Source organism: Ceratotherium simum, chromosome 12 (genome assembly GCF_057802395.1).
Source record: "Ceratotherium simum simum isolate JZ-2026a chromosome 12, ASM5780239v1, whole genome shotgun sequence".
Classification (NCBI taxonomy): domain Eukaryota; kingdom Metazoa; phylum Chordata; class Mammalia; order Perissodactyla; family Rhinocerotidae; genus Ceratotherium; species Ceratotherium simum.
In genome coordinates this window covers 65,987,262-66,002,883 of record NC_141911.1, presented here as the reverse complement: position 1 = coordinate 66,002,883, position 15,622 = coordinate 65,987,262, and the positions used below count along the sequence as shown (strand labels likewise).

General features: G+C 36.7%; 1 protein-coding gene across 8 annotated transcripts in view; it reads right to left on the bottom strand.

Moving 5' to 3' along the window:
• Positions 1-15,622, bottom strand: part of CAMK2D (calcium/calmodulin dependent protein kinase II delta) — a 296,028-nt gene that overhangs the window by 41,248 nt on the left and 239,158 nt on the right. For all 8 annotated transcript variants that reach the window (XM_087437704.1, XM_004426556.3, XM_014784565.2 and 5 more), the window contains 4 exons: positions 14,440-14,534; positions 4,260-4,382; positions 3,342-3,425; positions 2,844-2,886 (listed from right to left, as the gene is read on the bottom strand). In XM_087437704.1, the coding sequence (XP_087293830.1) occupies positions 2,844-2,886; positions 3,342-3,425; positions 4,260-4,382; positions 14,440-14,534 (345 nt within the window). The remainder of the gene's footprint in view (positions 1-2,843; positions 2,887-3,341; positions 3,426-4,259; positions 4,383-14,439; positions 14,535-15,622) is intronic.

The following is a 15,622-nucleotide window of genomic DNA, read 5'->3' as shown; positions in this document are numbered from 1 at the left end:
AATAACATCTTCTTAAAAATATATATTTGAAATCAGATTTCATTTTTGCAAAAAATATTACTGTATTGAAAATGAAATGGTATATTATTGGCCTAGAGCAAATTTTTTAAACTCTTAGCATATGACTTTTTACAAAAAGGCATTTTGTATTTTTTTAGTCTTTAAAATCACAATATAGAGGCTTCATAAATAAGAGCCTTTCATATTGAAAAATCAAAAATCATAAAATTTGAGGTGAGATATAAAACAAAATGAAATCTTCAACTAAATCAGAGAACTCCTGAAGTATATGGTCTTATATGAAGCTTCATCTTCTTGGAGGGGGCCCTTGAGCATTCCTTCTGTTACTGGACTTTGTGAGTTGATTAAAAGGTGAAATCGTCCTTTCAAAAATATACTTATGAATGGGCACATACACAGTGAACAGATTATACAACTGTCAGTGACAATTGGTACACCAAGTGTGGAACATTCACTAATACGCAGGACAAAGTACACACACATGCTTCCCTTTAATGTTAATTGTGTATATAATTATTTAAGCATATCAGAACAGAATTTGGCATCTGAAATGGAAATATCTGGCTATAATAGAACTGCATGAACATGTAATTTCCTGACATCCATTTGACTTGGGTCATTATTTTGGTATCACTTTGGTATAATTTTAAATTTATTTAAAATATACAAAAATGTTAATTTTATTTAGTCTTTAGCAACAAAGCTATTAATTTAGTATTAATTGAAATTGTAAGAAATAGTTGCCTTAGCTATAATACTGTTTGCCTGGAGCTAAAAAGCAATATTAAGTAAATCCTGTGGCAGTTAATAGGTTAGAAAGCAAACAGAATAATTGGAATTGCAGTAGCAAGCAAAGAGAAGACAATGATTCGGGGTAAGCAGGGATTTGGCCTGGGAGATGCAGAAATGTCCCTTTTGGTTACTATTCACCTTACCTCACAAGAAATACATTCCACATAAAGGGAGAAAAGAAAAAATAAAAACAACTTTATAACCATATACTTATGGACAAATTACTTTAAAGAACATGTTTGGCAACAAAACAGAATGAATAAAATACTCAAAACTAAAATGCAATATCAAGTACAAGATGTTGTAACTGAGTCAAATGTTATTCAGTTGGTTTTAAAATGATGGATTAAAAAAAAAGTTTGCTTTTCATGCTAAGACATTCAGAAACAATATAAAATCCACATATTAGTCATGAGTTTTTAGTTTACACGATGACGAAAAGGAAAATGAGGTAAACAAAAAGCTTCTATATATGGGTGCATTTATTAACAAAGGCCCAATTTATGCCTAAGAGTGTATTTAACACTTTAACAAAATACATAATCTTAATTCTGGAGATTTTCTTTTCAAAGTTAGTCATTAACAATATCTACTATATAAATCATCCTACCTTTTAGTGCTTCACTATTGGGCCACAGTGAAATATTTATTTGAATATAGTATATATTAGTTAATATTTAATGAGATGACATTGAACTCACCCATATAAATGTCAACTATATTGATCAACTGTTCATAAAACAGGTAACTTGACAAAGGCAGTAACAAAGTTTTATTACACTAACCAAATTGGACAAAATACATACAATTGACTAACACGGTCTCTCAATTTGAAGCATTACTCATTGTATTATTATTTGTTGTTGAACAGCCCAGTGGAAGCCTTTGGAAAGCTTCCTATGGCTTCACATTATCTATGACTAAAGACAACAGCGGACAAAAGGTGACCATTTAATACAATCGTAAACAAGAACATTTGATAATGAAATGGATCATCATCTCAAATCACTATAATACTCAGGCTAAGTATGTAGTAGGAATAAAGAACTGAAGAAATAGCTGGATAACTTGACGCCCCAGATCATTCTCACGGAAATGGTAAGCAAGATAAAATGGTAATATTTCTGGCAAATCTTTTCACAATTGTTCCAAGTCTAAATAGCCAAACAGTAAGTTTACTAAGTGCAGCTTTCTCGCTGCTTCAGCCCCTCCCCGTATATAAGACTGATTAACATTTACCAACATTTTATTTTTGGAAACCTGGTCCTTTGAGATAATCTATCAAAGAAGGGGGCTCCAAAACTCAATTTCTGGAAATAATATATACTTTACGTCAATTTTGGAGAGTCATTCCTTTAATAAAGAAATGGTTTACCTTCTTTTAGTCCATTATTTAACAAACTTATTTTCACCATGGAATCATTTCGAGGAATGTTTATTATCCTATGACATAACCGTGGGTAGACTCTCTGTCAATTCTTGAGTTGAGATACCTTTGAAAGCTGTAATCATTCTTACAGCATGCCAAGATACTACTGTACTGTCAAAAAAGAACTTAGGCCTAAGAGAACTGCATTCCTCAATAAGAGTCTTCTTTCAAAAATCTTGCTTATTGGGATTCTCTATGAGAATGAGACAAAAAAAAACCTTATTCATAGTTATTACTTTATGAAATAAATAATTCTAGGTTCGAAGTGCTGAGCTTCAGGATGAGGGAGCACATATTTCCACAACCTGTGCGTACCCAGCAGGGACGACAGATGGTGTCAAGTCCTGTGCCCTCACTGCCCGGTGGCGTGGCTGCCTGGGCAGCTCCCGAGAGGGCATCGGACCCTAACATCTCCTCGGAGACGGCGCCGGGGGGGCGGATTCCTAACGGCAGCATAAGTGAGGAAGGAATTCATGCACACATTTGCCATTCCTGAACAACAGTGTTTTTCTCATTATTAGATTTTTTTTTTTTTTAATTCCAAAAAGACTACGAAAGAAGAGAGCACAGGATAGGATAGCAGAGTTCTTAACACATGTACCTGAAAAATTCCTTGTTGCCAGCATAGTTGTCAAGATGGCACCCTGTCAGAGAAATAAGAATACAAAATTAACGTTGCCTCTGCAAATCTTAGACCTAACAAATATGCAGTCCTTGATAACAGATCTTCTCCTAGCCCTACTTCCAGTCAGGGGATTTTGTTTGTTTTTGTGTTTTGGTTTCCTGAGAGTAGCAGGCCTCTGTCTCTCATACAGCCGGGACGGGACGGCCATCGTGGCAGCTGGATTCCGATTATCAAATTGCACAGCAGTTTTCCACTGAAGGGAGGGACCACAACACACATGGCCACACTCATCCTAGCTCTTCACTGTGCGTTTAATTCCAGTGTACATTCCACTTTCTCAAGACCCAGAAGAGGAATAAGAGTATTGAGGTCTACACATTTAAAAGCCTTTGCTAAAAGTTATTTTCCTCAGACAGAATCTTCGCTTCCCACTCTGCCAAATCCACTTTCCCACAAATATGTAAAATGCCTTACCTTTAGTTTTCTTCTAGCATTAAATTTCTTTAAGCAGTCTACAGTCTCCTGTCTGTGCATCATGGAAGCAACAGTAGAACGTTGCTGGAAGAGGAGAAAAAGAAACTTAATTGAGCGTATTTAAAACATTCTAAGCATAATAGTAGCCTCAGGTTCATCACATCTTTCCCGCGCCCATACGATGAACCTGTAAGTATTCAACTGCAAAAGTTCTGTAATAACAAAAGGTTGACTTTGCCAAGACTATTTGTGACTAAGATGCAACATTTATCTATAGTACGTATAGAAACAAGAATCAGTAATTTCCCAAATTATCTTTATTTCAATATGTTGTTAATCATATTTCTATTGGACTGCCTTTTGTTTACCTAGCATCATATTTTACTGCCCTAACATTTGACACTCATCTCTAGAAATTTACTGAAATCTGTACATTCCTCGCACATTTCATACTATTTTCCTTAGTACTTCTAAAGCACATTCAGTCTACTGTGGCTATTCTGTCAGGCTAGTAAAACTCTACTCCCAACTTCCAAACCTCACATTTTTTTCTAAAGCTGCGTAATGATAAGTAACAGAACTTTGTCTAATCTTTTCTTCTGGGATATATTTAATCTTAGTGTCATTTTCTTAACCACTGTTCATGGGTATTAACAATAATTGGTGGGGAAAATACTCATTCCTTGTGTTATTGTAGGCAATATTTACTTAGCAATCTCTGTAAATCAGATTTTGCTACCTGAAATAGCATTTTTCACCACTACAAAATTTATTTTGTTAAATACCCTGAGTCAAAAATTCATTCATTCTAAGTTTCATCTTTTTTCTGCAAGAATTATTTTAAATCCATGAAAAAAATTTAAAGCAGAGTTTATGTTCCATTTTAGCTCCTCAGGTCTTTGGAGGACTGTCACTTACACAAATCCATGGATGTTTCAGTGCCTCCGAGGCTGTGATACGCTTGGCGGGGTTGATAGTAAGCATTTTATTGATGAGGTCTTTAGCTTCAGGAGTCACTGTGTCCCACTCTGGTGATGGAAACTTCAAAAATATAAATTTATAGAGTTTAAAAAATAGATACACTCAGTTGACCAGGGAAGAGCCAAATACACTAATCATTTCCTTAAGCAGTGAATTTCTTCATAAATTTACTTTTTGTATAATTTCTATCTTGTATCTGCATAAAGATAAATTGATGTAGACATATATATATCCCTCCATGTATATATATCTACATGTATTAAAGAAGAATAACTGATAAGGGACAAACCTATATACTAACTTGCATATTATATCTAGTAAATACATTTTAAAATTTAGAAAAATAATCTTCTAGTCTTCTCTAAGTATCTTTGCTTTGATCTGAAAATGAAATTTTATGCAATCTTTCCGATACTTATTTGCAAAAATCAATAAAAGCTTAGAAGTTGTCACATGTATCAATGTTATGATGCTATTATGCCAAGGTTGAAAATGAGGTATTACATACTGTGATCTCACAACTCATGAGCAGTAATAGCAGAGATAACAAAACAGTTTCAATTCCTGTGCCAAAACTGACCATTGGTCGTGGCTATTTGGAGCACAGTAGTCAGAAAAAATCTGAGACTACAAGAGCCTCAGCAGGATTTCATTTTCACACTTCAAAAAGGCTAATCCACTTACTTACAAATTTCACTAAAGCAAAGTTCATAAAAGTAACCAAATCTCATAACTTCTATTAGTAATCCATTTGTACATTAATAACTATATAATAAAGCTATTTATCCTAAGTTTCTTTATGTGAATTTTTTGTTGATAATTATGCAACCTCACTTTCACATAATTAACGTATTTAGTAGAAATAATATTCTTGATGGGTTAAGAAAAACTTACATCACATTAGTTTCTAAACAACAGAGAGAATATTAGGTTCTTTTCCCAATTTTTATAGATAGTCCTGGAAAAAAAGCCATGGTCACTGTGTCACAGACTTTAGTTTACTTTTAGTGGTTAAAAATGGGCAGTTTGTGAGTCCCTGGCTAAATTACACATGAGAAAAATGATACTGAATCTTTAATACATGCAAATTTTGCCAGTTTAACAATTGTCATTTTAATTCTAGAAGCTTATTGTAGGCAGTTGTAAAAACTTGCTAGTGACTAGGAACTACTGAAGAAACACTCAAGGCTGCTGCTTAATGATGTGCAGATCTTTTCACAGCAAATGAGAAGCTCGTTTAGCCTAGATAAAGGTGGATCTTTTTCTTATTTTTCTAATTTTCACAAAGGCTTTCCTCCACATTCAACACGAGGTACATCCACGGGGCTGTATGCCCAGAGGGGGGCCTAGTCTGTAAAGATGGGGAATGTGCTAGCTGTGGCCAGCTAAATAATAATTTGGTCCAATTATTAGTGTGGGTTACAATGAAATGCCTTGAAATTAAAAGAATATACATTTTATAGTCTCGTGATACACACAGCCGTCTAAATAGAATATTTTAACAGAGATGCACTGAGGAATGAGACCTGAGAGAATATAATACAGACTTTTTATATTAACTCCTCTCACTTTTCATTGAGCTTTTAACTTGTGCACAGAGAGTGGCCACAGCACTGCTTATTACTTAGTTACCCCACTTAGTAATATATGGAAAGCATCTCCAGACCCTGCACTCTGACTTCCAGAGGGCTTGTGCACTCTGACAAACCGAGGAGGTGGTAAATCATATTTACAGACATATTTATCAAAGGAGAGAAAATTATATCAATGAGCACAAAATTAAGCCATGAAGAGAAGATAGATAAGGCCTTACTCTTCAGATTTAGAACTTAATTCATGTATGTGTGTATACGTATATGCCTACTTTCAAATATTCTAACTATAAATGAAATGTATTAGAACTGTGATTTTCAAATATTTTTCACTTGTGAAACCCATTCTTCAAATGAAAGCTTGCACAGAAGCTCATTAGGTAAATAAGACAAAAAAAGTCAAAACTGACATAATGGAACAACGTTTTATTTGATATACGGATCACTGCAAAGTACTGTTGTACATAATTTAAAATTATGGAAGGAGTGTGGAAGATGGTGGCGTAGGAGGATCCTGAACTTGCCTCCTCATCCCATGGACACAACAAAACTACAACTACCCGTGGAATAATTTCCTCTGAGAGAGATCTGGAAACTGGATAAAAAAGAACCTCCACAACAAGGAACAACACAGAGAGGGGTGGAAGAGGCAGAGAAACAGCCCTGCTGAGGAAAAACCCACATGCTCGCTGCAGCGCTTCACAGCGGGGGCGATCTCAAAGGTACGGAGCTTTTCCTGGAGAAGCCCGAGTTCTGAGCTCCACACTGGGCACCCCAGCCCTTAGACCCAACAAAAGAGAGATGAGATCCCATAGTACCTCGCTTTCCTGGCTTTGAAAAGCAATGGAGAATATGCCCAGGAAAACTACAGAACTTCAGGGAAAGAAAAACCTGCTCCTAAAGCGCCCACACATTCTCACTTGACCCGAAAACGAGCACAAAGACACCAGATAGAAAAGTGCATAGTCCACTGGTAAAAGAGCCTCACTTACTATTCTTGGAAGGCATCCCAGAGAGGCAAGAGATGGCTGGGCCCACCCTGCAGGGACTGAGACACTGGAGGCAGCCATGACTGTGACCTAGTTTGGTTGTGCTGATACAGAGGCTGGGAGGTGACAGTGGAATCCTCCTTCCAGCCTGTAGGCACAGGGGTCTGCCCCATTCACTGGAGAACCCAAGGAAATCAAGCAGAGCCAGGCAGCAGGCAGCCCACCTCAGGGACCGACTCTGCCCACCAGCAAGCCTGGGGCAGCCGTGTGGACCTGCAGCCTGGGGGCCCACAGCAGACTTGTGCCGCCGGCCATCGCAAACGGCCACACAGGGGATCTGCCCTGCTTTCCAACACCCGAAACAGTTGTGTGCTGCTGTACCTGGGCCTGCCCCGCCCATTAGCCAGTGCTTGCCAGAGGCCTGCCCTGCCAAAAAGCCAGCTGACAACAGCTGCAGGAGCCTCACCTGAAGCCTGCCCCATCCCACCACCCCCACCAAAACAGAGACAGCTGAGCACTGCAGGGAGCTACACTAGGGGCCTGCAGCACTTGTGTGCCCCAGGGCCTAGCAACCAGCCACACTGGGGGCCTGACTCTCTTACCAGCAAAATTGCAGTAGTTATGTGCTACCAAACTTGCAGGCTGTGCCAGGGGCTTGCCCCACCCAATAAAGTGCCCATAGCAGCCTCGCGCAGCAGAGCATCACAATCAGCCAGCCCAAGGACCAACCTACTTGTGTACCTACAGCATTAGCGACCCTGCCACAACAGATGGGTACACTCAGTCCACACAGGGGACACCCCTGGAGCATCTGGTACAGATGACCAGAGGGGAGCAAGCTGCTGGGCCCCATAAGGCATCTCTCCATAGCCGACCTCTCTAATACATAGAAATAAACACAGAGAAGGAGGCAAAAGGAGGAGACAGAGGAATATGTTCCATATAAGAGAATGGGACAAATCCTCAGAAAAAGAACTATTTTTAACAAAACAGAGATAAACAATCTACCTGATAAGGAGTACAAATTAATAGTCATAAGAAGGCTCACTGATCTGGGGAGAAGAATAGATGAACATGGTGAAAGCTTCAACAAAGAATTAGAAGATATAAAAACGAACCAATCAGAGCTAAAGAATACAATAATGGAAATGAGTAAATCAACAGCAGAGTAGATGACACAGAAGAATGAACTAGTGAACTAGACAAAAGAGTAGAGGAAATCACCCAAGCCGAACAGAAAAAAGAATTAAAAAGAACAAGAACAGTCTAAGGGACTTCTGCGACAACATCAAGCATACTAACATCCACATTATAGTTGTCCCAGAAGGTGAAGAGAGAGACAAAAGGGAAGAAAACTTATTCAAAGAAATAATAGCTGAAAACTTCCCTAACCTGGGGAAGGAAACAGACATCCAAGTACAGGAAGCACAGAGAGCACCAAACAAGATGAACCCAAAGAGGCCCACACCAAGAGACATTTTAATTAAAATGTCAAGAATTAAAGTTAAAGAGAGAATCCTAAAAGCTGCAAGAGAAAAGCAACAAATTACATACAAAGAAAATCCCACAAGGTTATCAGCTGACTTCTCAGCAGAAACCTTACAGGCTAGAAGGGAGTGGCATGATATACTCAAAGTGCTGAAAGGAAAAAACCTACAACCAAGAAACAAACCTACAACCAAGAATACCCAGCAAAGTTACCATTCAGAATGGAAGGAGAGAAAAGAGCTTTCCAAACAGCAAAAACTAAAGGAGTTCGTCACCACTAAACCAGCACTGTAAGCAATGTTAAAGGGACTTTTTAAGTAGAAAAGAAAAGACCACAAGTAGGAATAAGAAAATTATTAAAGGAAAAATATCACTGGTAAAGGCAAATATACAGGTAAGGTAGGGGATCAACCACCTACAAAGCTAGTATGAAGGTCAAAAGACAAAAGTACTAAAATCATTATATCTATGATAAGAGGTTAAGGGCCATACAAAAAAAAAATAGGTAAAATATGACAGCAAAAACATAAAACGGGGTGGGGGGGGAGTAAAAGTGTAGGGCTTTTAGTAAGAGGTCAAACTTAACAGACCATGAACTTAATACAGATTGTTATTTACATATGAACCTCATGGTAACCACAAACCAAAAACCTACTATAAATAAACAACCAATAAAGAGAAAGGAACCCAAACATAACACTAAAGATAGCCATCAAACCACAAGGCAAGAGAGCAACAGAAGAAGAAAGGAACAGAGAAGAACTACAAAAACATCCAGAAAAAAAGTAACAAAATGGCAATCAGTACATACTTATTAATAGTTACTTTAAATGTAAATAGACTAAATGCTCCAATCAAAAGGCAAAGAGTGGCTGAACAGATAAAAAAACAAGACCTATATATATGCTGAATACAAGAGACACACTTCAGACCTAAAGACACTCACAAACTGAAAGTGAAGGAATGGAAAAAGATATTCCATGCAAATGGAAAAGAAAGCTGGAGTAATGATACTTACATCAGACAAAATAGATTTTAAAACAAACTCTAACAAGAGAAAAAGAAGGGCATTACATAATGATAAATGGAAAAATCTAACAAGAGGACATAACACTTGTAAATATCTATGTGCCCAACGTAGGAGCACTTAACTACATAAAGCAGTTATTAACAGACATACAAGGAGAAATCGACGATAACACAATAATAGTAGGGGATGTTAACACTCCACTTACATCAATGGATAGATCATTTAGACAGAAGATCCATAAAGAAACACTGGCCTTATATGGCACGTTGGACCAGATGAACTTAGTGGACATATACAGAACATTCCATCCAAAAACTGCAGAATACATATTCTTTTCAAATGCACATGGAACATTCTCTAGGATAGATCACATATTAGGCCACAAAACAAATCTCGATAAATTTAAGAAGAGTGAAATAATACCAAGCATCTTTTCTGACCACAACAGCATGAAACTGGAAATCAACTACAAGAAAACTGGAAAACTCACAAATACGTGGACATTAAACAAAATGCTACAGAACAACTATTGGGACAAGGAAGAAATCAAAGGAGAAATCAAAAAATACCTGGAGACAAATGAAAATGAAAATATAACATGTCAAAATTTATGGAATATAGCAAAAGTAGTACTAAAAGGGAAGTTCATAGCAATACAGGCCTACCTCAAGAAACAAGAAAAATCTCAAATAAACAACCTAACAGTGCACTTAAAGGAATTAGAAAAAGAAGAACAAAGCCCAAAATCAGTAAAAAGAAGGAAATAATAAAATTCAGAGCAGAAATAAATGAAGAAACTCTAAAAAGACAATAGACAAGATTAATGAAACTAAGAGGCTAGTTCTTTAAAAAGATAAACAAAATTGACAAATCTTTAGCTAGACTCTCCAAGAAAAAAAAGAGAGAAGGCTCAAATAAATAAAATCAGAAATGAAAGGGGAGAAATTACAACAGACACCACAGAAATACAATACTACAAAAAGCTCTACACTAACAAATTAGATAATCTAAAATAAATGGATAAATTCTTAGACTCATACAACTTTTCACAACTGAATCAAGAAGAAATAGAGAATCTGAATAGACCAAGCACTAGTAAAGAGATTGAGACAGTAATCAAAAATCTCCCAAAAAACAAAAGTCCAGGACCAGATGGCTTCCCCAGTGAATTCCACCAAACATTCAAAGAAGATTTAGTACTTATCCTTCTCAAACTCTTCAAAAAATTTGAAGAGGAGAGGATGCTTCCTAACTCATTCTACGAGGCCAATATTACCTTTATACAAAAACCAGACAAGGACAACACAAAAAAAGAAAATTACAGGCCAACCAACATCACTGAAGAACATAGATGCAAAAATCCTCAACAAAATATTAGCAAATCGAATACAACAATACATTAAAAGGATCATACACCATGATCAAGTGGGATTTATTCCAGGGATACAAGGATAGTTCAGTATCTGCAAATCAATCAACATGATACACCACATTAACAAAATGAAGAATAAAAATCACATGATCATCTCAGTAGATGCAGAGAAAGCTTTCAACAAGACACAGCACTCACTTATGATAAAAACTCTAAATAAAATGGATATAGAAGGAAAGTATCTCAACATAATAAAGGCCATATATGACAAACTCACAGCTAACATCATACTAAACAGTGAAAAACTGAAAGCTGTCCCTCTAAGAACAGGAACCAGACAAGGATGCCCACTTTCACCACTTTTATTTAACATAGTATTGGAAGTCCTAGCCAGAGCAATCAGGCAAGAAAAAGAATTAAAAGGGATCTAAATTGGAAAGGAAGAAGTAAAGCTGTCATTATTTGCAGATGACATGATTTTATATATAAAAAACCCTAGAGAATCCACCAAAAAACTATTAGAAATCATAAACAAATACAGTAAAGTTGCAGGATACAAAATCAACATACAAAAATCAATTGTGTTTCTATACTAACAACAAAATAGCAGAAAGAGAAATCAAGAATACAATCCCATTTACAATCACAACAAAAAGAATAAAATACCTAGGAATAAATTTAACCAAAGAGGTGAAAGACCTGTACACTGGAAACTATAAAACACTGTTGAAAGAAATCAAAAAAGACACAAAGAAATTGAAAGATATTCCGTGCTCATAGATTGGAAGAATTAACACAGTTAAAATGTCCATACTTCCTAAAGCAATCTACAGATTCAGTGCAATCTCTATCAAAGCCCCAATGACATTTTTCACCAAAATAGAACAAATAATACTAAAATTTATATGGAACAACACAAGTCCTTGAATAGCCAAAGCAATCCTGAGAAAAAAAACAAAGCTGGAGGTATCACACTCCCTGATTTCAAAATATACTACAAAGCTATAGTAATCAAAACAGCATAGTACTCAAGAAAATGAGTATAGAAGGAAAGTACCTCAACATAATAAAGGCCATATATGACACACCCACAGCCAACATCATACTTAACAGTGAAAAACTGAAAGCCATCCTTCTGAGAACAGGAATAAGACAAGGGTGTCCACTCTTGGCACTCCTATTCAACATAGTACTAGAGGTTCTGGCCAGAGCTTCAGGCAAGAAAAAGAAATAAAAGGGATCCAAACTGGAAAGGAAGAAATGAAACTCTTGCTGTTTGCAGATGACATGATTCTGTATATAGAAAACCCTAAAGAATCCACTAGAAAACTACTAGAAATAATCAACAACTACAGAAAAATTGCAGGGTGCAAAATCAACTTATAAAAATCAGTTGCATGTCTATAAACTAATAATGAACTAACAGAAAGAGAAGACAAGAATACAATCCCATTTACAACCTCAAGAAAAAGAATAAAATATCTAGGAATAAATTAAATCAAGGAGGTGAAAGATCTATATAATGAAAACTATAAGACATTATTGAAAGAAATCAATGATGACATAAAGAAATAGAATGATACTCCATGCACATGGATTGGAAGAATAAACATAGATGTCCATTCTACCTAAAGCAATCTACAGATTCAATGCAATCGCAATCAGAATCCCAATGATGTTCTTCATGGAAATAGAACAAAGAATCCTAAAATTCATATGAGGCAACAAAAGACTCCAAATAGCTGAAGCAATCCTGAGAAGAAAGAACAAAGCTGGAGGCATCACAATCCCTGACTTCAAAATATACGACACAGCTATAGTAATCAAAACAGCATGGTACTGGTACAAAAACAGACACACAGATCAATGGAACAGAATTGAAAGCCCAGAAATAAAACCACACATCTACGGACAGCTAATCTTCTACAAAGGAGCCAAGAACACATGATGGAGAAAGGAAAGTCTCTTCAATAAATGGTGTTGGGAAAACAGGACAGCCATATGCAAAAGAATGAAAGTAGATCATTATCTTTTGCCATACACAAAAATTAACTCAAAGTGGATTAAAGACTTGAAGCTAAGACATGAAAACATAAAACTTCTAGAAGAAAATATAGGCAGTACACTCTTGGACATCAGTCTTAGAAGGATCTTTTCAAATACCATGTCTACTCGGGCAAGGGAAACAAAAGTAAAAATAAACAAATGGGACTACATCAGATTAAAGAGCTTCTGCAAGACAAAGGAAACCAGGAAGAAAACGAAAAAACAACCCACCAACTGGGAGAATATATTTGCAAATCATATATCTGATAAGGGGTTAATATCGAAATATACAAAGAACTCATACAACTCAACAACCACAAAACAAACAACCCAATTAAAAAATGGCAGAGGATCTGCACAGACATTTTTCCAAAGAAGATGTATAGATGGCCAACAGGCACATGAAAAGATACTGAACATCACTAATTATTAGGGAAATGCAAATCAAAACTACAATGAGATATCACCTCACGCCCATCAGAATGGCTATTACTAAAAAGACAAGAAATAACAAGTGTTGGAGAGGATATGGAGAAAAGGGAACCCTTGTACACTGCTGGTAGGAATGTAAATTGGTGCAGCCACTATGGAAAACAGTATGGAGATTTCTCAAAAAATGTAAGAATAGAACTACCATATGATCCAGCTATTTCACTGCTGGGTATTTATCCAAAGAACACGAAAACACTATTCGAAAAGATATATGCACCTCTATATTCACTGTAGCATTAATTCACAGTAGCCAAGACTTGGAAACAACCTAAGTGCCCATCAATGGATGAATGGGTAAAGAAGATGTGGTATATATTTATACAATGGAATACTACTCATCCATAAGAAAGGATGAAATCTTGCCATTTGCGACAACATGGATGGACCTGGAGGGCATTATGCTAAGCGAAATAAGTAAGATAGAGAAAGCCAAATATTGTATGATTTCACTCATATGTGAAAGATAAAAAAAAACAACAATAACAAACACACACACAGATACAGAGAATAGATTGGTGGTTACCAGAGGGGAAAGAAGGAGGGGGGAGGGAGAGAAGGCTGATAGGGCACATGTGTACAGTGACAGATGGCAATTAGACTTTGGGTGGTGCACACGATGTAGTCTACAAAGAAACTGAAACACAATGATGTACACCTGAAATTTATATAATGTTATAAACCAATGTTACCTCAATAAAAAAAATAAAAAATAAAGTTAAATCTTAAAGAGCAAAAAATAAAATAATATGATAGGCATTTGGGAATAATAGTCAACTAAACAGGCAGTAATCATTTCTAAAGAAAAATCTTTCAATTTTATATGTTTTAAAATGCACTAAGATCCAAGCATTTTGACAAGCAAGGTCCTTCCTCAGGTACTTCAAACTGTTTTCCTTTCAATCTTAGGAGAGAGCGAGCTAAAAGGAAATGCAAACTGCACATATATGCTGCATTTCTTACTCTTTACCTCCCCTTCCCTAAGAGAAAAGAAAATAACAAGGGAAATTGTTGAAAATTTTGGTTAAAATAGCAAAGAAAACATCTGGTTCTTGGTCAATAAACAAAAAACAAACCCTCATCTAAAGCGATATGAACATTTATTACTCACATCATAAGCTCCAGCCTTGATCTGCTGATAGAGTCTGTGTTGGTCTTCATCCCAGAAGGGGGGATATCCCACCAGCAGAATATAGAGGATGACGCCTGGAGGGAATGAGCATATTAACATAATGTCGAGGCAGGCAGACAACAATATGTTCAATGTGGCAGATCCACAATGATGTTAAACTGCACTCATTCAAAGAGAGGACACTGGATTGTTGGAAAACTTCAGAGAGACATGTTATGGTCTACTCTGCAGTGTTCTGTGGAGGGTGAAGGCTCCCCCTTCTAAGCTCAAGAACTCTGATAACAAGTGGCGGTCCAACACAGGGACCAAAGAATTCTAAAGGGGCACAGAAGGGCAATTCCTAAAGGCGAAACTCACCTGTCGTTTGGGTGACACACTCTTTGGCCTTCCTGAATTCTGGCCTATTTATGATCTCCCTGCACTCTTATCTAGATAGATGCTATGTGATTTTAGTCACTTTGTAGGTTGATGTTCAAAAACTTAACATTTATTTCCTCTTAGACATTTTGCTGGTAATTAGGACATTTTGTTGAGCGATGGTACCCTGGTTAGAAATTCATGCTCTAAATAGCCAGGGTCCCTGGGAGTGCAGATAACACATAAGGAGACGAAAATCCTTTTCTAGTCAATGATCGTAGTCTTCAAAAATAGAATTTTTCAATAAAACAACTAAACCAGTGATACTAAGAAGAGTACATATTACAGGAGAGGGAAGGAGAGAAGGAGGCTGAAATTGCACATAAAATTCAAATAAACACTCAGCTGGAATACAATTTGATACCTTTTTCATAAATATGTAATTATTCACAATTAATTTAATCAAGATATGATTTAACTTATAAATTTTTAAAAAAAATTTTGTATTCACAGGCTTTTAACTTGTCCTGCAATCATACCTGGGGTCTCTATGTCTGTTGGGGCTGTCTGACACCAGGTTCTCTTTATCATCCTATGTCCCTCTCTCTACTTTTGAAATACTTGATTGCCCCCTTAAGGTCTTTAGTTTCTTTTCTAGCTCATTATCCGGAGGAAGGCCAGCCATTGCTCTGACCTCTCTGCTTGCTCTGCCCTTGCTGCGTTCCCATTCCCGCAGAGCAGGGACTCCTGGGAGAGGCGAGTAAGACTGGGAAACCGCCAGCATGTATTCCCGCTGGCTCCTTTC